Here is a 27,273-nt window from a genome sequence, read left to right on the forward strand (position 1 = left end):
TACTGCTCAAAAAAATTAGAGGAACACTTGGAAAGCACATCAGATCTAAACTGGGGGAAAATGATCTTGAATATCTTTCCTGATAATAAGTGGGTGATGTATTAGTAACAAAATGATGCCACATAATTTGATAGAAATGAAAATGATCACCCTATAGAGGGGGGAAATCAAAGACACCCCAAAAATGAAAGTGAAAAAATGATGCAACAGACTGGTCCATTTAGCTAAAATGTCATTGTAGCAACTCAAAATGATTCTCAGTAGTTTGTGTGGCCCCCACGTGCTTGTACGCATGCCTGACAACGTCGGGGCATGCTCCTAATGAGACTACGGATGGTGTCCTGGGGGATAGATCTGATGTGTTTTCGAAGTATTCCTCTAATTTTTTTTGAGCGATAGGCAACTCCTCCATCACATTTCCTCACACATTTCATTTCTGAAAAGTGTCTATAATGTCTCAAAAAAGTAAAACTTTTGTCTTGTGAAAGTACAAAAACAATTTCATCGTAAAATTTAAACTTTCACCCTGTAACATTACGTCGTTCGTCTCATAATATTTTAAAATGTATCTTGTAAAATCAGTTCTTTTTGCTGTAAAATGAGGATGTTTTTGTTGCAATGTAATGACATTTTTGTGGTAACATGACCTTTTTACTGCAGTAAAATTATGGCTTTATTCTTGTAAAATTATGACTCAAAATCATGTATGTAATCATGTGCAAGTAAATGTTTTTTTTTATTTAAAAAAACACTTTTCTGGTAAAATTCCGATGTTATTTTTCTAAAATAGCAACTTTTTTGTTGCGATATATTTAATCTTGTAATATTTTGTCTTTATTCTTGTAAAATGTGGACTTCTGTATGCTTTTTGTTGACACTGGTCCATGTCTTTGGTCCGTGTAGTGTTCAGTGAATTGGTTAAGTGAATTGAACCGCACCAGCACAAATGCACCAGATTTCTTTTTAACCCAAGGTGAGTCCAAAGTGCAGCTTGGATTGGTTTGAGCGTTGCGAAGAAAGTGGTGATTTTTCAAAATTTGGACACCCCTGTTTTAACCGAACCAAACATGACAAGTACAAACGGACCCTTGTTCGGTGTATGTAGTCCTTAATCACTGTATTACAGAAACAATAGCATGTTTGCAAGAAATACGTTTAATTCATTGAAATACAACAGAACATTGACTAGTTGTACACATAATGGACACTAATGCTCGTTGAGGTGACATAAATCAATAAGTTCCAACGCATAACAGTTATTAAATGAAGTGCAACGGAAAATGATAAATGCAAATAGTGCAAATGTAGATGAAAAAACACAACAACAACAAAAAGTCCACAGTGACTAAGAATAAACCCGCTCTGTTGCTGTCGTTTTATCACACGCGCACTTCCGCATGAACACATGCTGTCACAGCTGTACGTGGAAAGTTAGCAGTTGCAAAATATCTGCATTTTGAAAATGAAAAAGGGGAAGGGGAAGTTGCTTTTTTCTGACTCTGGTCACTTGAGACACTGAAAGCGAGGGGAGGAGTTGATGGTAAAAATAACAAGAGGATGACAGCAATGCCAGGAAAGTGAAATAGGTACCAATGTGTGACATGAATAAGGTTACACGATGTACTGAGATGATATAGGTAATACCAATGGTTAGTTGAGACATACTAGCTTAAGGCCATATAAGTGCATTGAACAGACACACTATCACTTTCTGATACTGGTTTGAAAATACCATATTTACCTGCATGTAAGACACCATTTTTTCCCGAGAAAAAAAGTCTGAAAAGGTCAGGTTATTTTATAATTGGGGTCAAGAGCTTTATACGTGCACGCCAAAGCCTTTCTTCCTGTCACTCTCACACACCAGTGACATGGAGAAACCCAGGGAGGAGTTATGATGCTAATTTGAAGATAATGGAGCAGAGTCATCAAACAACTGTCCAGTAGCTAAAAAACATGATAACCTAGTATAAGTAACCTAGTATCAGTGTCAGATTGATACCACCGTGATGTGATAGTTACTTTTCAGTTAGCTCTCACAGATATCTGTGGGGTTTTGTGTTGTTCCTATTATTGCATTGTTGATATTGTTATACTTAAGCTCAGGGAAGAAGTACTTGGGCACAGAAGGGTTTGGGGGCAAAAAAAACAAAGCAATTGAATGAGAGCCAATAGTAGTTTTAGTTTTTGTTTAGTTATTTTGCAAGATTTTGTACAATTATATGCAATGAAAGGGAATATACTATAATTTCCGGTGTATAAGACGCACCCGTGTTTAAGCAGCACCCACTGAATTTAGAGAGAAAAACAGAATTGTACATATATAAGCTGCACCGGACTATACGTCATAAAATAGCATATTGTGATGCGCACGAGGACCAGGTAGCTCTTTGTTTGATAGGAGCCAATCATGAGCTATGCGAAAACTTACATAAAGCTTGTGATTACATTGGAAATCACAGGAAGTAATTATTCAATATAACAATCTGACTCACGGTGTCATATTACAAAGAACACTAAAATCATCATACAGCAACTTAACACTCAAAAGTTAGCTAAGAAAAAAGTACCAATACAAGTTTAAAATAAAAAACAACAACGATTTTAACGGCTTTGCATCATGTATTTTGTCCCAGCAAAGCATTTCATTCAACATGGCTGCCGGTGGAGAGGGAGCCAGAGGAGCCTCCCTCTGGGCTCTGGACTCCTCTGGTGGCCAGAGGCAGCTGGTGAATCATTGCAGCGCCTCGGCAGCCATGTCCAATGAAATGTGTTGCTGGGACAAACTGCATGATGGGAAGCCATTAAAATAGTTGTTTTTTATTTTCAACTCATATTGGTACTTGTATATTTCTTAACTACCTTTTAAGTGTTAAGTTGCTGTGTGATGAATTTATAATTCTTTGTAAGATTGCATCCTGAGTCAGACTGTTATATTGAGTGATTTCCTGCGATTTCGAATGTGTTGACAAGCTCGTCGTGAGTTCTCGTATAGCTTGTGATTGGCTCCTGCCAAAGAAAGAGTTACCGTTTCCAATTAACCAAACATGCATGTTTTTGGAATGTGGGAGGAAACTGGAGTACCCGGAGAAAACCCAGGCACGCACGGGGAGAACATGCAGAAATGCCCAACGGAGATTCGAATCCAGGTCTTCCCGATCTCCAGACTGTGACTGTGGCCAACATGCTACAACATGCGGCCCTATGTAAGATAATTCACTGATCTTGGTCGTGAATATCGGTATCAGTCTTGGTATCGGCTATATTGGCCCTGTATTTACGTGGTATCAGATTGATAGCGGTATTGCCTACCCTAAAAAATAAACATATTTGAAAAAGAGGGAGACTTAGAGTTCGTCTTATATTGGGAGCCAACACGCTGTCTTCCAATCCTGTTATAGGGAGAGTCTTCTCTGTTCTAAATGTGTTGATGTCATTTGAGGTTTTCTCGCACGTTGAGAAAACAAGCAGATGACACGTGGAAGCAATGTGCAAGCATCTGCTGAGATCTGTTGAGACACCAGAGGACTGACAGTCAGACGACTGCTTTCACATATGAACATGCTTGAAATGCTGTAATTATTTTTCTGAAAAATTCTGAATGACAAAAGAGTCATAGGGTAGCACAACTTAAGACTGTTCTTTGAACAAGTTCATGTTTTTTTTTTTTTATAAAGAACTACGGTTGAAGTTATTTGCGCAATACACGATGCAATGCATGATATGCTGCTGGCTGTGATTCCTTCAAAACAAAAAAAAATTCCATGTGATGTGATGAAACACTTTCTAGTAATAAACATAGCTGTACTTTGATGATGCTGCACTAGCCTAGAAAGTGCATGATAGCCTGCTTGCTTGCATGGCTTCCAAATAAAAATATGTGCTACGCTTTGTTGTGGACATTGTGTACATTGGAACATGCCGACAAAACTTGTCGCTAGGATGTAAGCCAGGTGACTCTCACAGAATTTTCAGATTTTCCCCCTCATTATTTGCCTTATGTTTTGATGAATATGACAGCACTCAATAAACTGAGATATCACTCCTCTTAGATAGTGACTACCCTGGCTGGTTTATCGTACCAGTGCTCTGATGATGATGATGGAATAATCAAGACAGTACATAGGCCACTTGCAAGGATGCTTCCACATGAAAAATAATACATTTTCTCATAAGACAAGTGGTGCACTTTGTTGTCACTCTATACAGCAGTGGTCACCAACCGGTCGATTGCGAGCTACGAGCCGATCTTTACGATCGCGGGGGAAAAAAAAAAGGATTTCATCAGTGCCCTCCCATCCTGGAGCCAACAGGCACGCATTTTGACCACCGAACACGCCCGTATGCCTCGCTGCCCTCCAGGCAAGCAACCCACAAGCTCCCGCCAGTAGCCCAGTGCCCAAAAACCGACCAGAGGTGTTAGCGCACGTACACCGGATCACCTTGCCGCAAAAGCATGTTAAGTGAAGGAGAGGGAGTGAGTGACAGAGCACAGTGTTGTGCCTTTGCACACATCAGTAGTTATTGCACGTTAATATGGCTCAAAATCTGCCTTTAGCCGCCTCAAAATTAAGGCACAAATATAACTCCATAGACATGCACCTCCAAAAAAATATTTGAGCTGCTTCTCAACAGCCTCCCAAGACCACATGAGGACGCCTACTTTTCATTCAGGTTTTCAGTTAATAACGTGAGAGCACTAGAAAGAAATGCATTCTCAAATACAAAATGTGAGTTGTGGATACCAGCATTTTGTTCATGTTCTGGGAGAACAAGTGTATTCACTTTGTTTGGCTTGAAATAAGCTATGAAAATAAATGTTGCAAAAATGAGTAGCATTTTCATTTTGTAAAAGCAGCTCTCACAAAAAAAAACAAACGTTGGTGACCCCTGATATATTCAATAGTACATCTAAAAATGTACACGTGATCAGTTTCAGTATCAGTATTGGCTGATTTCACTCATGGATGGATGATCGGTGTCTGCAGCATGAAAGCGAGATATATATAGTATGATAATGGAATAGTCACGACAGTGCATGAGTGATGCCTACCAAATGAAAACAAATGTGCTCAGGAAATAGAACAAATGAGACGTCACACGACACTGTCTAAATTGGAACAACATGAACTGCAATCTTCATTTTTTTTTGTTTTTGTTTTATGGAATGATTTATGGAGTTTTATGTAATGATTTTAGAATCATTTTATGTTTTTATAGAATGATTTTATTATTTTGATTTTCCTTTTCTTTTCTGAAAAGCACTTTGAATTACAGTACCTTGGGTATGAATGGTGCTCTATAAAAAAAACTTGCCTTGCCTTGCCATCCAGGCGAAACTTAAGGGTGACTGAATGCAATCCAAGGAAGTCTAACTGAATTCCAATTTTCCACAATCTTTTTTTACTTTACTTTGTACTTTGATATTATGAAAGTACTTCATAATACATTTACATGCCACCCCTCTGAAATAGTCTCCTGTTGGTCTATCATCAGAGTGCGTTATACTTTGATAAATGGACAAATTTGGATATCGCCCCTCTCTTAAATAGTGACTATCCTGTTCGGGTTAAGATAGTGCATGATAGGCTTGCTGCGATGCCTTCCACTGAATCAAATAAAAGCTCAAATGACCTTATATTGGAACAACAAAACAAAAAACGTAAGGGGCATTTACAGCGCTGATCTATAGAGGCATATAAACTACTATAATTGTTTGGGTGTTTCAGTCCACTCCAGTCAGCTAGAGGTCTTCTCCTGATTTCTCACTGTGATCTTGACCTTCTTCTCTGTTGTCATGACTGTGAGGAAATTAGAAGAATGCATTTAAAATATCTGATAGGAATGAGTAGCATACTTTTCTGACAAAAAGTACTAGAAGTGATGCTTACTATCCGTGTCCGAGTCTGACTCCTTGAATAATCTCTTCCTCTTGTAGCGCTCGTTCTTCTCTTGTCCTGATACACTCACCTCCTCTTCCTCCTCCTCGTCCTCCTTCTCTTCCACTCTCTCATTTACTTGCTTCTCAGAGCTCTCTGGCTCCTCTCCTGTCGGTGATGACTGTTATGAAACAAATTTGGACATTTAAAGGCTTGAATTGTGGCACAACATAGTTTGCTACTTTGTGGCACAACATAGTTTTTGAGAGAAGAGGCGCTCAAATTGCTTTTGAGGTTCTGGCTTTCGATGTAGGACAAAATCTCCTTCTTCATGGACCTGACACCGCCTCTCACCCACCCTTAACACACACTCTGTCAGAGACAGGCGTGGACAAACACAGTTCATTCACATTAAAGCTACAGACACACAAAATGGTGTGTCCCCAATAGGACTTACTAAAAGCACTTTCTAAACTGAATTTCAGCATCAATGCTATATTCTTGACAAGACACTTTCAATACACTACTGCGGGACCTCTGAGACAGTGCATTGCTGCTGGAAGACAAACCGGAAGTAAAAACGAAGCGAGTGGTAATGCTAATGCTTTGAATTATCTTACCTTGCCATTTGTTGGTAAGGAGTCTTGTGTTTGAAGAGCAGAATTCAAAGTCTCCAGCACTACGACTGTTCCAAAAATATTACATGACTTGAGCGAAAGCCTCAACACTAAACTGTCATATAGACGTACCTGGACGTAATGATATCGTGAGGGCAGGGACCTTTTTCCCATTGCTTTGCTCCATCTTTCCATTAGCCTCTTCATTCTGCCCTTGCTCTTTTACCACCTGCTGGGAAAAGACCATCATATAATCGTCTCCATTGTGACTGATTAGGAGTGGTCAAGTACTACCGTGTGGTTTGTGACTTCCTCTTGTGTGACCGTAGGTAAAGAGGACAGCAAAGGTTGAGAAGTAGCAGGTGATGCAACCTGAAGGCCTGGCATCGCATCCTTGTCCCTTTTCTTGTCGAGACCCTCCCCATCTTGAGAGTACAGAGGCATTTGGATGGATTTGGACTTTCCTCTGTCAGACAGATCCAAAGGACCATCGCAGAGATCTCTATGGCCTTCCGAAGGAACCCTTTCAGCATTAGATGACTGAGTGTCTTTCTTTTCCTGGGACTTATCCGGTGTGCTGTGTCCCATGTGCTCCGATATATTCTTCAACCGGAACACCACGGTGGGTTCTTTAACAGGGGATTGAAAGCCACTCTGCTTGTGCCACTGAGACCCATAGGCATGCTCCCGAGGGCCCGGAAGGCTGGTGTGTGGGCTCGTCGGGACCAGGTTGGGAAAACGAGGGAGAACGGGTTTGGGATAAGGGTGCACCATCATGTTGGTGCCTGCTGCTGCTGCCGCCACTGCCATGGAAGTCCAGCCAGAGGATTCAGGGAGAGCCCAAGGAAAGGGGACAGTACTGCTCTTGATTGGTTGAGGACGGCAGGGGATGGGGGCCTTGAGAGAATGTCTGCGTGGACTGACGTCGGTATTCATCGGGGGGGAGGAGGTCTTTAGTAGAAGAGCTTGAGGTGGAATTGGTGGGTGGTCCAAGGTTTCTACAATGTGAGAGCTAAGGAAAAATAACAATGATGATAGGAATGAACCACACTAACATTTCATTTCAGAAAGCATTTTTATTGCAGTGTATCTTCTAAAGGGACAATACTATAGACATTAAACTTGGATATACATATAGTAGACAGTGTACAGCTTGCATAGCAGTACAGATTTACTATCCACTAGGGGTGTCACGAGATCTTGGGGGGTTTAAAACGTGACCAGAAAAAATACTCTTGCGTTAATAAATTAATTAATTAATCATATGATAAATGAAAATGAACTTGATAATTTTGCCGGCCTCCTTATATTGCCATGTGCATGTGTGTCTGTTTTCCTCGTCTGTCGCTTCCAAAAAGCAGGAAGAGGATTCACTCTGTGCATTGGTTCAACACCTAAATGCTTCATACAACATCGACAAACAGAGTGACACCTCCTGTCAGTCATACAGTCTCTGTCTCTGTAGGGGGAGGCAGGGCCGCTAGCATACACACACAGCAAAAGAGTAGAGCTTTGTGAGGAACAATGCAAGGTAACAGTTGGGAGGGTAAAAGATGCTTGCAAAGACAAATGCCACAGGCCCCGTGTGTGGATATTAATGAGCAAGGTGAACCCATCAACACGAACGAGCCAGTATGCAAGATTTTTTTTGGAAGTGATAGCAACATAAAAGGCAACAAAACAAACTTGCCCTCCTGAAACATGTCCATCCGACACACGGAGATGCAGAGCCTTTGTCTCGACAGTCAACGCTCACTGAGACGTTTGGTCGGCAAAGTAAATACAAACGGAACAGTGCGAAGTGGTATGCGTTCACACAAAGTCATCGCAAAAGACATGCTGCCCTTTAATGCAGTTGAAAAGCCAGCATTTCGAGAAATGCTTTAAACGTTAGACATGATTTGCCAGAGAAAATGTGTTTTTTTTAATTCCACAACTTTACATCATTCATTTATTTTCTATGCCGCTTATCCTCACTAGGGTCATGGGAGTACGCTGGAGCCTATCCCAGCTGACTTTGGGCGAGAGGCCGGGCACACCCTGGACTGGTCGCCAGCCAATCGTAGGTATTGCATTATCATTATATATTATTGTTAATTATTATTTTATTTTATCATAACATTAGTGGTTTATTTGGTCTAAAAATGATCGCAATAAGATCGTTTCGTGGCAGTTTGTGGGGCAATAAACATTTTAAAATCCTCCTGCATTGTTTTTGTTATTGTTTGTTTGTCCAGTCATATTTCTTCATTGTACTTTCCTAAAATCAATGTTGAAATCTTGCCTCGTCTCGTTCTCGTGGACCCAATCTAATGCATCGTTGTCGGGTGTCTCGTAACACCCCTAGTATCCACTGATAATGACTCCACACACAGCCATTATTGTCTAAATAGCTGGCAACACTGGCTACTCTTGAGAACATGTCATAAAATGCTTGCTGAAACGTGAGGACAATATTGTGATATACTACATAGGTTTGTGGGAAATTCTGTTAAAGAATGTTGTCTTACCTCCTGTCTCCTGTACATGCTGCGCTGTGTTCTGTCTTCCAGGATGCCAATGTGTAAGCCGAAAGTGAAATAGGCTTATGGAGGGGCAAAAAGATAAACAATGGCTTCATTTTTCCACATCCAGAGTATACTGAACATCCCATGTTTCTTGGTAATTATTTATCACGCAACTCCTTTTAGGCGGATAAGATATCTTACTGACCATCTGTCCATAATGCAGTTAACTACCATCCTTCCTTAGCCTTTCATATTTAAATCTTGCACAGTGGAACCTTAAAGCACAATGCCTGCAATGTTAACACGGATGGCAATGAGGAAAAGTGTGATTGTAACTTTAGAATGGGAAATACGGTAACTTATTGTGATGTGGGAAAGCAGTATACACATTTCACTGCCGCTTGGGAGACATAATGAGGTGCAAAAAGTTAACTCATAAGCAATGTTATCTTTCCTTCAGTGTAGCTGAACAGGCACACACTGTATTCTTCCGCCGTGTGCTTGAGACCCACATCGCATTCTAGTTGTGTGTGGCGCGTATTCTTCCGCCGCACGCGCTGTGACTAATTCTCGAGCAAGTCTCATGTTTACTGACGAACGTAATTTTTTAAAATTAATTTATGGGAGCTCGTTCTGAATCATGACTTGTCACATGGAACACGCAACGTCATCAGGGGTGTATTTAGTCATTTGGGGGCCCAAGGACACATCCTTGTACTGCACTGACAAAAGTTTTTTTTTTTAATTTTAATTTCAGTTTTTACAAAAGGTGAGTATGTAATTTTGTCCACTTTTTTCTGCTTTTAAATCTATTAACATGGAATAGTCCATTGCATTAAAAGGGAGGTAGGAGCAGTCAAAAAGATCATGATAAATTATGCATTTTGATGTTGTTTTAAGCACATGAATTAAGATTAACACAGAAATATGTACTTTAAATCGAAGAAAAAAAAAACAATAATCAATTTTTATGAAACGTTTGAGGGCCTCTGGAAATCTCAGGGCCCTAGGCAATTTGCCTAATGGTACGTCCGCCCCGGATTTATGTCATAAACCGAAGACCACCCGAACTGTAATGAGTTTTCAAATTCAAGAGTCTCTCCAATTGTTGCTTGCTTGTCTACTTTGTGGTTTATATAAACAAAAAAGGCTCACCTATAATTAGAGCATGTACAGTATGACGGAAACAGTTTGACCCTGGAACAGATTATTTCCATTCTCATAATTTCTTATGGGAAAAAATTGTGCTTGACCGCAGACGTTCCACTGTACTGGTTTCAGCATTACAAAGAAAGATCTAACCGTTCTTCCTGCAGTCACCTTAATGTATGTAAATAATTAACATTTACAGGAACTCTCAGATGTGTCATGAATGTGATGCTGTATCAGGACGGTTGACAAATGAAACTCACAACGTGGCTCTTGCTCATTGCTCGCAGCTGTCTGAAGTCAGACTGATGCTCTGTTTGGTCAAAAAGAAACAATCATGAATTTAAAACACAGTGAAAGCTTCCTTGACTGTGGGCTCACCTTCAGCGCTTTGGTTTGTGTCTGTTTTTGCTGCAACATTGCCCTCTGTTGGCTGATCAGGGTGAGTGCTGCCCGTTGTTGTGGCGATGAGCGACATTGGTTCGGAGGAGGGCGAAAGGTCAGGGGAGATGTTTGTTTTGGCCTCCAAGGGTGTGTTGCTGTGTGAAGCGAGACCCATGTTTAATTGACGAACTAACGACAAAATGGACTTTAATTTGTCACCGTGTACTCACTTAAGTGCATCTCTTAAACTGCCAATCTCGTCTCTCAATCTTCTGTTTTCCTTTTTAAGGGTATTATTTTCTCCACCTACAATACACGGACAGAGAATGGAGTGTCGAAGTAAAGCAGCAGAAAACAAACCCCAAAAACTCCATTAACCTGTTAGGACCAGAAGTGTGGTCCACCTAAGTGACATACCAAAATAAATCAAGAACAGCTACACAGATATCTGGTGAAAATGCATAATCTTGGTCATTATTGATAAAACCTCAGAATATAATTCCAGTGTTACAAATGCTTTGGCTGCCTTTATAATTTAAGCTAGTTGCACCACACAAGGTGATTAAATGGAAGCAAAGACCAGGAAACGACTGCAAAGGGTCTGCTTGCACCACAGAAGCATGCGGATAGGCTCAAACTGACGAGAAAAGTGCAAGGACAAAATATTTAATTGCTCTTGATAAGCACAGCCAAATTGGAGTTTAATGAATGATATGGACATGGACCAGGATTTGACTGGCTGTTTGTGAAATAGGATGTTGGTCTTTGAAGATATATGCATTGACCATATATGGAAAGAGGAGCTTCTCAGAGTTAAAGCGGTAGCTGAAATGTGGAGGTAGAGCGACGTATGGCACATATAATCATGTATTCATTTTGGCCGCCGTGTCGTTTATGCGACTTTTCGAGTTTACAAATTAAATTAAACTAATTATCAAACAATTGCTGTCTTGATAAAATACACTTGAAATGCTGTTCTGGTAGTACTAGGGTCTCATCTTTTAGATACGTTAGACATAAATATGATCAGCTTCTTTTAATAAAGTTTTATACACAATTACCTAGAAATAGGGAAGCTGTGGCATTAATCATTCAATCACTCATCATGTATTCATTAGGAAGCCTACCCAGGACTGTGACGTGCTGGAGGGTCTGCATTTGCATGACTTCAAACTCCTGCTGCCTCCTCTTGGCCACCTCCTGAGTGACGGTGCATCTGTCGCATAAGCCCGCCCTCAGCCTGCAAGGATGCAACAGATACAAAATAGTACAACTATAAGCGGCAATAGTGGGGTGGCTTAGCGTCAAGTTTCAGACTTCTCGTTACTCGGCGGATAAAAGCACCATTATTTTGCATGAGGCTTCCTCTAGACCTGTTAGAAGATATTAGCCATTTTTTCTTGTCAAACATAAAAAACCATGCAGTCATCCATCATACATGAAAAAATTAATTCTTTTGAAGAACATTGGTTACAATATGCTCTTTTCAGACCTATGTACAAGCTTTATCTGCTTTTTAAATTTTAGTACAGTAGAGCTGGCTCAAGCAGTAATTGCTACAATGATTTATACTGAAAGATTGTTGCATTCCTTCTGTGTAATTTTACACAAAGCTCAACAGAATTTGCATCATTTTCATGGATAAGGCTATGAAAAATGAATTAGATGTGTACCTTGCCTAGTACATGCTATTGCATTACACTTTGGAAACCGTAGGTACCATAGTTTTACCTGAAAGGAATGCCAAACTCCAGAAAAAACACTGATGAGAAAATGAATGAGTCTCGAGCTTTTGTAGAGCTGAGCAACCACTTCTGTGGAATCTAGATTTTTCTCTCTTCAAGCTATCTGAGATTCACTCTCTGTATGTAAAGCGTCTTGAGGAACTGGGCATCAAGAAACAAGTAAACAAGACTAGGCTGAAGGATCATTTGCATGAACACTTCCAAAACGCACAGGAACAGTATGACGGGAAAAACACAGTTCTCATTTTCAATGAAGGAATCAGGAATATTTTGAAGGAAGCTCTAAAGAAACGAGACTTCGATGAAGATGCTGTTATGCTGGCAAAAGTTGCCGCAATAGTCAAAAATGACATCTTACTGTAAATCATAAAGGCTTCAGATTCTGTGCCTTGTCTCTATGATAATGAATGATCCTTGAAAGGCCAAGACAAATGTGACTCCCAGGCTTGCCTCAAAATTGGACAGTGCATCATTTACAATACAAAAAGAGAACATCTCCATCTGCCATGAATTTCAGACACATTCTGGAGCACGAGCCACCAGTCTCCATTTACATGAATGTGTTATGAATGTGCATGCACTAACCAGAATCAAGAGACTTGTCCATCAGTTATACCAGATGTGCATCAGCATTTCATATGACAGAATCATACAGATTGAAGAGTGGATCGCCACTTCTGTCTCTGAACGCTTTGAAAAAGATAGCATGGTAGCTCCTGCTTGTCTCTGGGAAAGACTATTCACTGTTGGCGTTCTTGACAACCTAGACTACAACCCAAGCTCATTAACTTCCGTGACTTCAGTTCATGGAACTGCAATCATCTTGTTTCAGTTACCAACCAAGAACAACCCTGGTAAAAGCAGATCACCCATTATGATACCACCTTCTGGAAAAAAACACACCCTTCCTGATAGCTATGCATCTGTCCAAGCAGTAGCTTTGAAGACAACTTCTGTTGTTGTGCCACACAGTGACATATTTCCATCCAAGAGCTGCTTGGATGATGCCAGAGCAGAGGAACACAACTGGGTTAAGCATGCACTGCTACTTCTACATAACGAGGAACTCTCCAGTGAAGATGCCATTGCATGGACTAATTATCATGCCTCAAATCAACCTTTGGCGGAAGACTCACCAGCAAGATGTGCACTCCTTCCTCTGTTCTATGAGAAGTCTGCCACGCCTGCCATGATCAAACATGGAATGGATGTCCAGAGGTGTTGAATATCTGAATCCAGGACAAATCCCTGTCACTACTTATGACCAGCCTCTGTTTGCTCTGGCAAAGTTAGTACAATGGAAATAGCCAGATACCTATGGTGAGAGTGCATGTGGTTATGCTAGGTGGTTTGCACACAGAAATGGCCCTCTGGAATACCCTTGGTGATCTCTTACAAGGCTCACAGAAGCATAAGTAGCATCAGCTGGCATGACCGACTCATTTTTGAAGGCTGCACACCAAACTCGAAGCAGACATGCTCATCAAGTCACTCTCTTAACCCTGCATAATCTACAGCAAGAGCCTTTCAGGCTCAGTGCAGGTCCCAAAGATGAATGCTCAGCCAAGGGTTGGAGAAATAACATGCTGAAGAAGAGTTCTACTTTCATGTACTGGGACCTGACCATGAGATATGAAAGCATCATTCTCATCTTCATCAGGGCCCAAAGAGAGAAGAATTTCCCACTATATGTGGACATCTTGGAGGAACTCACCCCTCTGTTCTTTGCCTTGGACCATGTGAACTATGCCAGGCAGATGCCTGTCTCCATCAGGGACATGAAGTCTTTGCCAGACAGTATGAAAGATGAGTTCAATAACCAATCACACTGGGTTCTCTCCAATACATCTAACAAGTTTTCTGCAATCCCATTTGACCAGGCTCATGAGCAGGAGAATAAGACTGTGAAAGGTGCAGGCGGTGCAGTTGGGCTCACAGAAAAGCCTACTGCTTCCAGACTGCTAAAGGAGTTTGAGGAAGACTATCTCCCTGAAGATGATACAGAGGACCCTAAGAACTCGCAGCATCATGAGCAGGGTCTCTCACCTCAGAAGATTTTCCAGAAGCAGGTTGCCAGCCTGTCTGAAACCATAAGACAAATGGGCAATCCTTTCTTAGATGATTTTGAAGATCTGGTAACTCTAGACAGTCACCACCGCACAGACATATGAGTGGTACACACAGTGCACATTTTGGAGGACACAGGCAAGAAACAATACCACTTTGTTAATAGGTGCTTGAAGAGTGCACCCAATCCATCCATGAGCGAATCAAGAGAAATTCCCTGGCACTCTTCAGGAAACCTCAATGCAAGATAATGCCCAAGAAGGGGAAGAAGATCAAAGTACTTCAAAATAATGTTGCACTATTTGGCCAGCTGTACCTGTATATTGCTATGCAGAGCCGTGAGGGTGACTTAGATGAATTCTTTGCACATGAGATACAATCCTTCCCTCCTTCCCTATCAGACTTTGGTAAGCTTCACCTGCCAGGCAACAAGACTGACCTGCTGCAATGCCTTGAGAACCCTGAGCAATTTGAGCCACCTTCAACCTTTAACTATAAAGTCCTGGATGGAGCCGTCATTGTTCACTGCCTGCCCACTATTAGTGTAAGCATCTTTAGTACCTATGCAGATGATGTTTTTATCCCTTACCCGGCGAAGCAAGAAGCAACTGCAGGATACCAGGAGGTTGGATCTTGTGTGGGATACCTATAATTCCAGACAGTTTGAAGGAGTCCTGCCGTGAAAAGAGGGGCAAAGGTGTGCACAGGAAAGTGTCTGGCCAAACCAAGCTCCCAGGTAATTGGATGGATTTTCTACGAGCCCCAATGAATAAGGACAGCTGCTTTTTTGACATCCAAGATTGAAGAGTTCAACTGGCCACCAGCCAAATATGTGTATGTAACATCAGGACAAGCTGTAACATGTATTGGTTCCAGCATGAGCATGGACAACTGCAATCATGAGCATGGACAACTGCAGTCATGAGGAGGCAGACAAAAGGGTTGTGGTTCACATACTGCATGGGCTGGAGCAGGGGGCAAAGACTGCCGTTGTGCGCACTGTGGACACTGATGTTATAGTCATACTTGTAGGCCTATTCTATGATCTACAGTATTCATGATTCAACCTTTGGCTATTATCTGAGTTGCTTTTGGGATGGGCAAGAAATACAGATTTTATCATATCGATGCCATTTGTAGAAGCCTGGGAGACCCTAAATCACGACCCCTCCCTGTGTTTAATGCATACTCTGGTTGTCTATGATGTTGTCACAGAGACATTTGCCTATCTGGCCAAGCATCCCTTCCAGCTGCTCGATGTCGACTTTCAGAAGCATGAGAGACTGGCTGTTCCAGTACTTTGACAGTGAGACAAGAAGGCAACTCTTCGGCCATGAGAATCGAGCAATGGAGAAACTGTCACCCACCCAGGATGCACTGCTTCAGCATGTAAGACGGGCAGTGTATGAAGCAGGAATCTGGAACATTGAAATTCAAATTCAGGAAGTGATTCCATCTCCACAGGGTTACGCCTGGACCAAGGAAACAGAATTATGGGTGCCAGTTTGGGTGACAATTCTAGAAGTCTCCAGAGCATGCAGAGATCTAGTAAAATGTTCCCACGAGGGAAGACTGTTCTAACTGCAAATGTGCCAATGCAAATGTGGACCGCTCGCCGCTTTGCAAGTGCAAATGTAAAAAATAAATACCATTCATAGCAAAAATGTATCAACTGTTAAGACATTGTACTACTCAGTGAGTAAAATGAACTACAATGTCATAAGACTTTTAGCAATTAAAGATTAATTAGACATTAATTCTCTCTCATCAACATGTTCAAATGCGCTACCGTCTTGACTATCTAATCATGTTAACATTGGGTGATTTTCTTCCATACGAAGACGGATGTTCATTTGAAATTTGACATTTATTGCAATAAAACCAAATGGCTAATTATTTGCACCTGTACTGGTACTTCAATAACATCAAAGTAATGTTCAGATACATCAGTGTACCAGATTTTGGAAGCAATGTAATCTTTTTAAGAGTCTAGAACTAAAACATAGTGAGGTTTTTTTCACATGTTTCATTGATAATATAATCTGGCAATTCAGTTCTTACATGGACATATTTCTGGGGGCTCCTAGACAAAACTTATATGTTAGGTCCCAAGAAAAAATCATACCAAAAATGGTGCTTTTATCCGCTGCGTTAATTTCACTAGGCCACCCTACTATAAATAACATTACAGTATTCCCTCGTTTATCATGGGGGATAGATTCCCATATAGCTGGCAATCTACAAAGTAGCCAACTTTATTTGTTTACATTTGTTATATATATGATCATATATTTGTTTATAATTATTATAACCCCTCACAATACACTTTATACACTTTTCTCAGAAAGACATTAACATTTTCTCACGTTTCGCACTTGTTTAAACACTCTCAAAACTCAGATTTCATTTGAATTTTAATGATCAATCTACTAGGTTGGACACAAGAAATTATTAAGTGACAAGCGCGTATTCACTCCCCTGACTGTGCCTTGTCCTGGCACCGTTAGGCTGTAGCGTTTTTTCATCCTTGTTAAAACATATTGCTCCTGCCGTCATCCTCCTCCTCATCCTACTCCTTGACCCGAAGATTCATTTAGCTGGTGAGCTCGCTTCTTCTTCTTCTATCGTTTCTTGGCGGGTAGCAAACAGCTCACACAGTTAGCGAGTTTGCTAGAGACTACTGGCCACTGTCACTACGCAATACATACCCGGAATGCCACCAGTGGTGCGCATGTGCGAGACCTACGATCTTCCTCCTTTAGCAAATTTTTACGACAGCGCTTCTGCGACATCACTTGCTGTGATAGTTATTATTTTTTTAAATGTATGATCATAAAGGTGAATAACAGTACTCCATATATGTAGTATATTGGGAGGTTATTTTATAAGTGACTCTTGTTAAAATACTTTGTTAGCATGTGGATGTTTCTATCGTCTTATGACATCCACTAAGACTGAAAGGGTCATATCCGGTTACATATAACCTACATAAATAAATATAATAAAACACATAAAATGCAGTTATATTTCAATGTAAACAACCATAAGCAGAGTGAAATGATCGATTCATCTAGAGGATTCAGCAAGAGTTTTTTTTTTTTTTTCAACGGAGAAATACCATCCATCCAAACATATCTTCCAGGCAAATGCTTTTGTGTGTATTTTTTCAGTGGCGAAAAAAACGTAAAAAATAATTTATGGAACAAAGAAAAGAGGGCTTATAAATTGTCCACTTGCACCATGGATATGATAAAAAAAGAAAAGATTGATTGTGTTGTAATTTTTTCAAATTAACGTTTTGGGGAGTGGGGGGAGGGGGGGGGGGGACCTATATTGCTTGCTGCCGTAAAATAGATCGACGGATGACGTAGATTACACATGCCTAACATGTGACTACTGAAACGTAGGCCGACCGGATGTAGATGCGTTCTGCACATGCGTTGAACCCAGTTGAACCGATTGCGTTCCGGGTACGTATTGCATAGTGACAACCACAGCAGGAAATGGCACGAAGGAGATTGATTGACAATGGTCTACAGCCCATCAGGACGCAGAACACATTGGGCGGGTTCTCCCTTAGCCAATAAGGACTGTTGTGGCTATTGTCAACTGTGGGTTCCTAATATGCTAGTACAAGTACATAAACACATCCTGAGACTAGGTGGAGCCACACACGTCTTAACTCTCACATGAGTATACAACACCCGCTACTAGTAGCAGTAGCAAATACAATAACAGACACACAACAGAGCACCGATAGATTGCTGTAATACAGCACAAGGATGCAGAGCAGACAGCGTGTTCATAGGCTGTTAAAATAAATTATGCAAAATTGCACTTTAAAAAAATCAGTGAAACAGCGAATCCGCAAAAGGTGAACCACGATGTAGCGTGGGAACACTGTATATAACATAAAATGCATTTCAATATGGAGGCATCTTTATTTTCACGCTATCATTCAAAAGTGAATAAAACATGTATGTACCTGTTCTCAAGAGTCTTGACGTTCTCAGTGAGTAATCGCTGCTGCTCTTTCATCTGTTGGTTCCTTGTGAACAGCTCCTCCATTCGCTTTGTATCACTGATAGACCACACACACACATAGATTGTCTTTCCAGTGACCAATGTACAGTAAGACGCTGTTCTGAGGTATCTTAAACAAATAAACTCCTCAGAGATCTTGGTTTAGTAGCCAATGAGGACACACTGGCCATTTTAACCATAAATACCCTGTTCACCCGTATGCACGCTGCTCCTCAGCATTCTGGCTTTGTTCACGTGTACTAGGGATGAGCGAGTACACCACTATCTGTGTCTGTTCACCCATCTGAATGATCTGTATCTGTACTCCGAGTGGGCGGGGCATAAACCGGAAGTGGGTGTGCTTTGACCGAAAATGGATGGGGCTTAAATCACCACATTATTTGTACTGTCTGAAATTTACATGGATTGATCAGAAGTGGCTATACTGTACAGTATTTATTGTTTATTATTCAGCTATATGTGCACTGTGTATGTGTGTAGGGACGGGGCGGTCGTTGTGTGTGACTGGCCAATCACAGAACGTGAAGAGTGAATAAATAAGTAGTTACCCAATGAGAATTTTCCTTCATGACAATTACGGGTAATGACGAGCTGTACTCGTTTCATGCTCGTACTCGCCAAAAACATATTGAACTCAATATACAGTAAGACGACCCTGCAATAAAAAAGCAGTGTTGGGGCAGTAACATGCTACAAATGTAACACAATTACTCTCCTATTTAAAAATGTAATCTACTGTAATATTTTTAATAGCAGTAATAACGTTGTCAAGTACAATCTACAGTATTGACTTGAATATAGGACAATCTCTCTTTGTCTAACTGTATTATTGCTTTTGTTCCAATATCAGGGAAAAGAAAGCCACTGAAAGATAGCTTTCTGTTGTATACTTAGCTAATCGATGGTTGTTTGCTTCACTAATCACCATTATCTTACAATAAGCAGCAAAACTTGCTAACTTGCCAACAACCTTGAGGCATTTTTGTTGCATCTCTCCAGGTTACTTGGTGTGTATTTGTGATAGTAAGAAAAGCTCTGACTCGCTTACTCGCTTGGAGAAAAGTTGTTTGGCACCACCTGTTGGTTTACATGTATATATGTCAAAAAACCTAAATAAAAGACTACTTGTCTTTTCAGACATTTTTTTCAGGGCAATAGGATATAGGACATGACCGCATTAACCACAGATGTGCTCAAGCATAAGCAAGCATACTGTGGGCTTTATCTTTGTGTATTATTTCTGGAATATCATTAACATACCACAAGGTTGGGTGCTCATGCATGAGTAATATACAGTCATGGAAAAAAATATTAGACCACCCTTGTTTCTTCAGCTTCTTGTTCATTTTGGCAGCACAATGCTAACGCCATTCATGTAAGAACTTATGTGATTTTGGTTATCATCAAGAAAACCATGGAAGTTGCTAGATATCAGCTCTTAAATTCAACTCTTATGATCTATATTTGTTATCATCATCATATTTGTCCAAACAAATGTACCTTTAGCTGTACCAGGCATTAAAATGGATCCATGAACTGAAGAAACAAGGTTGGTCTAATAATCTTTTTCCATGACTGTATGTAACCATTGCTCAACCTGAAAGTCGGAAATATGAAACAACAAGATTTTGTCTGGTGCCTCCACTGACTCACCAGCCCTTCTTGTTGGACAACTCTTGGACCTTCATCTGCCACACTGCAATGAAAACAATGCACCCTTTACTGCAATTGAAAACAATTAGTACTATTTATATTATGTTGTTTTTATTGTATGATATACTAACCCTCAAGCTCTCGCTCATGCACCTCCCTGAGTTTAAGAAGAAGCTCATTGAAGCTCTCCATTGCCCAGGCAGTCACCTTTGACCTTAAGAGTAATGGTAATTGTCAGGGGTGAGTTTATTTTGAACATGTTTAGCAAAGTCATAGTTGATGACCGCTGCAACTTGAGCGCATTAGCAGGGGTATTCTTCTGCGAGGCGAGTTTAGTGGGTTAGCGAGCTGTGTTGAGTTGAAAGCCGGACTTGCGTGTTCAGTAGAGATACAGTAGCTCTCTTTTAAAGCAGCTGTATCACCATTGTAACTTAGGCTAAAGTCATAACCTGGTTGGGACCAAGTTATGTCCAGACTTTCAGCTTCAAATCAGCTATGAAAGTGCCACTGTTTTACTCTTTAACTAATTCTGAGATGGCGTCACCATTTATTGAGAACCTACGAGGTTCCCGAGGGGACACGGAGAAAAAAAATTGAAAAAAATAGCATTCCCTGATGATATTATTAGATTAAAATGCAATGTGAAATATTAATAATTAGGCCATCAGAGACATTAGCAGGCGTAAACGTCACCGCAGTCCTTGCGTGAGTACTCACTTCAACACTGCCATCTAGTGGTCACAACGAGATACAACAAGAAGAGATACTTCAAAGATTTAAATAAATGACTTTTTGCTCCAGTTTCTTTTTTAAATGGACAAGTGTTAAAATGTGTTTAAAAAAACCCCAAAAACCTGGGTTTGTTGAGCCGCTTTCGCCGTATACCCCTAGCATTGCATCGGTCTTCATCCGCACATGTAAACACTGTGGAACACATACACAACAACGGACAAGCGGCAGTGAGCAGTGATAGGAAAAGAGAGAAAATAACGCTGCGCGATTGAGAGGTCTGATGTTTTTGTGGCCAATGGTTTTGTTATGCAAATTTATCACAGTGTTCCCTCGCTCGTTCACCTTTCGCAGATTTGTTGTTTTGCGTGTCTATATGTGCCCTGCGATTGGCTGGCGACCAATCCATGGTGTACCCCGCCTGTCGCCTGAAGTCAGCTGGGATAGGTTCCAGCATGCCCCCGCAACCCTAAAGAGGAGAAGCGGCATATAAAATGGACAGATGGATATATATTTTCTTTGGCTTATTGTGGATTTTTTGCAATACTACTGTAGTTCTAATAAGGGCACCTATTACTATTACTGTCCTATTATTACACGTTACTGCACATGTGCCGATTGCTTCTGCAAGACGGTAGTGAAACAAATTTGTTGGCGCAGTTGACGAAAACTGATGCGGAATTACTCCAGTGGGGTGAGGAAGAGTAGGAGAGAAGGAAACTGTTTTTTGGTTTTTTTTTTAAATCAAAACTACCAAAGGTAAACAGCCAGGGGCTCTTGACAGCAGCACAGCCGAGAAGATTGCAGTAGTTTTAGGGATGAAGCTGAGAGTGACGCTTTTTGTCACAAAGATGTGAGTATTAAAGCGGTCAACTATATTAAATGTTGCTTGATGTTCTTATCAATTACATGAAAAGCGTTGAGATGATTCACTTGTTAGGTAATAATAATCCTCCAGCAGGATTTTAAGGACTTTGTCTAGCTCAGAAATAAAGATTTTTTTTCATACTCACACTTGTTAGTAGATGATAAACAATAATAATTCAACTGTATTTTTTGTGGTGGGTGTGGGGTTGAATAAACATGGCGATTAACTAGCCACTTAAGCTGACAACTGTAATGGATTTCAACTTCTATGGCACTGGTGGAAATCACGGAGGAAATTACCAACGCTATAGACCACAGAAGGTGTGCAGTTGCAGTATTTATGGATCTGACAAAAGCCTTTGATACAATTAATCACAATATTTTAACAACAAAATTAGAAAGGCACGGAATCAGAGGGTTAGTTTTGAATTGGGTTAAAAGTTACCCAGCAAACAGGAAGCAATTTGTAAAGCTAGGAGAATATACATCTGTGAGTTTCAATATTACGTGTGGAGTACCACAGGGATCAATATTGAGACCAAAACTGTTCAATTTGTATATCAACGACATTTGTAAAGTGACAAAGGATTTAAAGTTGGTATTATTTGCGGATGATACCACTGCCTTTTGTTCTGGGGAAAGCACACAAGAACTCATTAAAAAGGTCAAGGATGAAATGGTCATATTAAAGACACGGTTTGTTAAAAAACAGATTATCCTTGAACTTTAGTAAAACTAAAATAATGCTATTTGGAAATTGCACAAAGGATGTGTACGATCAAATACAAATAGACGGAGTGGATATTGAAAGAGTGAAAGAAAATACATTTCTGGGGATCATAATAGACTATTGGAAATCTCATATCAAAAATATACTCTGTATGGGGCAATAATTATAAAAGCAATCTTCACTCACTCAAAGTAATGCAAAAAAGATTGTTGAGGATAATTCATAATGCCGCGTATAGAGAACATACAAACCCTTTATTTTTAAAATCAGATATTAAAATTTACTGATTTAGTACATGTTCAAACTGCTAAAATAATGCATAAAGTTAACAATAACTTGTTACCTAAAAACATCATACAGTATTTCTCTATAAGAGAGGAGAAATATGATCTTAGAGGAAAATTTAACTTAAAACATTTATATGCGAGAACAACGCTGAAAACCCACAGCATTTCTGTGTGTGGAATTAAATTATGGAACAGATTGAGTGAAGAACTCAAACAATGTACCGAGACGAGCAAATTCAAAAAACAATGCAAGTAGTTGATGTTTGATAATTATTAAGGCAGAATAGTCTTGATTATTATACTTGTTCTGTCATGCTTATTTACTATTACACTGATTATTATATAAAAATATTAAATGGAATACAGGAAGTAAATAATATGTACTGCACAAGATGTGGAACAGATGGGGGTAGGATTCAATAAGCTATGCTTCTTCCTACTCCTGTTGGACATGTGGAACTGTGAATTGATTCATGAGATGTATTCCGCTGTAACCTGCATGCATGTTCAAATAAAATTAAACCAAACCAAACCAAACCAAATTATTGAATGATGTTACTAGTCCAGGGTGTATCTGCTTCTCGCTCTAAATCAGCTGGGATAGGCTCCAGCATATCCTCGCAATCCTAGTGAGGACAAGTGGCATAGAAAAAGGATGGATGGATGAATGATATTCAATAAAAATCCCCCCAAAAGTCACGTGACAGTTTTTTGGAATTGTAGAATTGTTTTTTTTGTACTTGGAAGTTGTTCTGTTTTTGCACTTGAAAGATATTTTTTGTACTTGAAAGATTTTAGTTTGTACATGAAGAATATTTTTTTGTAATTGAATAAATATGTTCTTTTGTATGAGTAAAACATGCTGTCGTTTCTGAAGAAGGATGTATTTGTATTTTTTTATTTGTAAAGCAAAAAGCATTCATTTGTTCATGATGTTTGGTCATTGTTTGTTTGTGAATCGTTGGGCGTGAATAAAACATGTTTTGTGTGTTTGTGACGTTTTGGCCTGATTTTCTCCAACTCCATACACCCACTGTAGACATTGTCAGTGTGTTAACTTCTTTTTACAGTTGTGTGACCAGTAAGAATGTTAAAAAACAAGATTTGTGAGGTGCATTGGCAGCATAAATAATCTTCAAATTATGCTTTTGTCATTATAGTTGCAGGGTAAATACTTTTTATTAACAGTGCTTAACTTCTTTTTACACTTGTAGGATATTTCTTTCATTTCTTTATTTTCTATGCCGCTTAATCCTCATTAGGATCGAGGGGGTACGCTGGAGTCTATCCCACTTGACTTCTGGAGGCAGGGTACACCCTGGACTGATTGCCAGCCAATCGCAGGACACATTCACACTCACTGTAGTTGGCTGTTAAATATGTTACTATAAAACGTCCTGTACAGATGATAAAAGTTTCAAAATGGATGTCCATTCTTTGACCCTGGAATGGATTATTTCTGAAAAAATAAAATGTTTCACCTTTTTTTAAACATTGACAGAAAATAATGATGTGAAATAATAATTGAAATAGAAATGAAAAATCGCCATCTGTAATGTCAGAGTGTGGAGTGTGTTGTGTTGAGGTGCACGCGGGTTACAGCCCGAGGAGCGAAATGCACCACATTTTGCTTGTCAAATTTGGTCGTCATATTACTGATGATTACAACTGGCTAGACCGGTCCTGCAGCCAGAGTGTGCACTTTTATGTTTCAAGTACACGAACCTCTGCTTTTTTTTTTTTTTTTTTTTTACTGCCCCTGACACTGTGAACGTCAATAGAAGTATGTGTGTGCAGGGTAACTAACCAAATATGTCAGAATCGGAATATACTGTATGTCACACCACCCACACACCACACCCGTTAGAGATACGGAGGTGACTATTTTATTATACATTTCATATTATTAATTTTATATATATAATATTGTATTGTATTGTTAATGGAAATTCCATTAACGCCACTATTTTTTAAATTTATTTTAAGAATGAAGGTATCCTAATTAAAATCTAATTAAAAGATTAACGTGCACACGTCCTGTTTGACCCTCAGGCCACACCGTAGTTTGAGAAAACGCAGCGGTGTTGCGGTTCATGTTGAGCCACAAGCGGGAACAAATACTGAGCAGAAATGGTCAAAGAAAAGAGTATTTTGAATGGTAGGTTTAGTTTCAAAGCCCTGGCAGATGGCTCTCCCCACAAGACCACATTTATTTGGAACTACTGTCACTGTGAGTTGGATTGTCACCGGAGTACGTTGAGTCTCAAATGCCACTTGCTGGACTCGGCTGGAGAAACCTGAAGAAGCTACAGAATGTGATGGAGCACTGCAGGTGTTTTTTATTGTCATTTATACAGTAGTACGTTGGCATACGAGTGCCACAACTAACACGTTTGGGTTTTTTTTTATTTACGAGCTGTTTCTCGACTGATTCTTTTCTTTGCTAAAATTTGAGATGGTAGTAAAGACTCGTGAGGGAGGCCTGACATACTTCCACATTACTGAAGTCAAACAGACTAAGAAAAGTGTGATAAAGTGTTTGTGTGTGTATGTCTCTGTAAGAGTATTGGGAAGTAAAGTACAAGCTATAGCCTGTAGTGACTGCACGACAGTATATGGCGCAGTCCAAGTTCCGTAAACTACTGACTGTTCTTGAGCACTCTATTTTTTGTAAGTTGTCAATATTTATGGATGAATATGCAAATCTACTGTCTGTGTACAATGACAATAAAGACTTTTTTGACAGCTAGTGACTCACATTGTCATACATGTAAAACACTGATCCATTTATTCATGGCCATATGATTGAGTGAAATCATTAATTATACTCATTATCTGGGACAAATAAGTACTAAGTCGACTGATGAATTGCATCCGTGTGCTTATAACATGCTGTACCTCATGATGACCACTAGGTGGCAGTGTTGACATCTTTTGTGGTGCCTTTTCTTAGTGATGACTTCCTTTTTGTTAAAATAGTGTTTTATTGCAGTTGACTGATGCATCAGAGTGCTTATTCATCAATATTGTAATATAAAAAGAGCATATGCTGAGTACTCACGCAAGTGACTGTGACTCGGCCAACATCTGCTAATGTTGGCCGAGTTAATACGTTGCGTTTTATTCCTGACGCTCAAAAAGTGAGTATACCTTGCATATTCACTCAGATGATAATCTATCTCTAATCTATTTTATAGATGAATAATTTCATCAGGAAATGCTAGCGGATCAGCACGATCTTGAAAAAGCCGCTCCCGTCATAGTGATGCTCGAATTCTCCTTGCTCCCAGGCCCACCGGGTTCTCAATAAATGGTGACGCCATCTCCAAATTAGTCATACAGTGAAACAGTGGCGCTTTCGTAGCCCATTTTAAGGTGAAAGTCTGGAAATGTTATGCGTTTAGTCTAAGTTACCACGGTGATATAGCTGCCTTAAAAGAACGCTACCTTCGCTAAACGGGCAAGCCTGGTTCACACGCAACACAGCTCCTTAATCTTAACTTTTTTTGTAATGTTAGTCACAGTTATATTTTGTGAGATTATGGGGTGGGAGGAATACTCATTTTAATTGCATCAACCTCATAAAAAAGCAAGCCTTGAATATTAGTTTCCATTTTGATGACTGTACTTCACACTCCCTCCTCAACAAGTCGGGATATGTTAGGTGAAAAGATCATCTCTGTGCTGCAAGAAAAGACCTGTCTGCCACTTATGATCACAACACACACACACACACACACTGACACTCCAGACGCAGTATGACCAAAACATTACTGCATACATTATACTGCATTGTAATATGATGCATACAGACACCTCCCATCCAGACAAATGACTGAATCACTGACCATGTAGAAAAACCAGAGGCTTAATACGCCCAAACCTGCTAATGAGCCTAAATGCTAAACTAGTCTATGGAGGCCATAAATAGCTCCCATCTTCTCAGTAGGTATCACTACCCAACTGTCAAGCCAAGCCATGACCCTGAAGGCACCACTTGTCAAACTCACCTCACACACCGGGTAGTTCGCTCCCTTTTTTTCCCCCCCACGGATAGACTGAGTGATACGTCCACACAGAGGAAAAAGTATGGCAAGTGATATTGCCTTCTTACACCCTCCCATCCTTCAGCTCCCCACCCCAGGAAACCGGTCTGAGCGGTCGTTCCCTTGAGGAACACAAACACCGAGGCCTGGGCAAGTTCTCCCTCGATATTCCGGTTCTGCTGAAATCTCACATAACCGGCCAAACCGGTCTCGGAGAGCCCTGTGGCGATAGTGGGAAGGAACCAATAAGGCAACAAGCACAGACACAAGGCATGACCCTCACACGACATTTGTCATTGAGATTAAACAAGAAAGGCATATTTGAACATACTGTTTGTGGAAATTTCACATTTCAAATATTTTTTTTTATATATATTAGTAATAAATGTGGTGAAGCAATGTATGTACATATGAACTGATTAGGTTACATAAAGTCTTAGTCAGCAATAAGAAACAATTCCAGTGACATTTGCAGGATGTGTCACAAGACGGTGTAGATCTGGATCCCAGACACGGAGGCAGGAGGCAAGAGGCATGTGTGTACACAACTTATTGAGTTCAAAAAATGA

The 27,273-nt window shown here is 40.1% G+C and overlaps 1 protein-coding gene across 4 annotated transcripts; it reads right to left on the reverse strand.

Moving 5' to 3' along the window:
- Positions 1-1,122: 1,122 nt before the first annotated feature.
- rbbp8l (retinoblastoma binding protein 8-like) lies at positions 1,123-26,781 on the reverse strand. 4 transcript variants are annotated; one of them, XM_054793787.1, is made up of 15 exons: positions 26,669-26,738; positions 20,900-20,969; positions 20,177-20,259; positions 20,046-20,088; positions 18,334-18,429; positions 11,664-11,776; positions 10,767-10,842; positions 10,534-10,691; positions 10,416-10,465; positions 9,007-9,080; positions 6,791-7,508; positions 6,629-6,725; positions 6,500-6,564; positions 5,892-6,060; positions 1,123-5,801 (listed from the first exon to the last, which is right to left on the reverse strand). In XM_054793787.1, the coding sequence occupies exons 3-15, from the start codon at positions 20,235-20,237 to the stop codon at positions 5,740-5,742; spliced, it is 1,782 nt and encodes a 593-aa protein (XP_054649762.1). In that variant the 5' UTR covers positions 20,238-20,259; positions 20,900-20,969; positions 26,669-26,738; the 3' UTR covers positions 1,123-5,739. The 4 variants fall into 4 exon arrangements, 3 of the variants coding, with proteins under 3 accessions (XP_054649762.1, XP_054649754.1, XP_054649772.1); XM_054793779.1 differs by lacking the exon at positions 20,900-20,969 and having other exon boundaries at positions 26,669-26,781; XR_008573119.1 differs by lacking the exons at positions 6,500-6,564; positions 20,900-20,969 and having other exon boundaries at positions 26,669-26,781.
- Positions 26,782-27,273: the final 492 nt, after the last annotated feature.

This window comes from Dunckerocampus dactyliophorus, chromosome 1 (assembly GCF_027744805.1).
Source record: "Dunckerocampus dactyliophorus isolate RoL2022-P2 chromosome 1, RoL_Ddac_1.1, whole genome shotgun sequence".
Lineage (NCBI taxonomy): Eukaryota > Metazoa > Chordata > Actinopteri > Syngnathiformes > Syngnathidae > Dunckerocampus > Dunckerocampus dactyliophorus.

Excerpts from the sequence above, each read along its gene's own strand:
- rbbp8l (XM_054793779.1), bottom strand. The coding sequence starts at position 20,237 with ATGGAGAGCTTCAATGAGCTTCTTCTTAAACTCAGGGAGGTGCATGAG. Across the intron at positions 18,430-20,045 it reads TTGTCCAACAAGAAGGGCTG|TGATACAAAGCGAATGGAGG; the intron begins GTGAGTCAGTGG and ends GTGGTCTATCAG. Across the intron at positions 6,726-6,790 it reads AGGAAGTCACAAACCACACG|GTGGTAAAAGAGCAAGGGCA; the intron begins GTAGTACTTGAC and ends TTTTCCCAGCAG.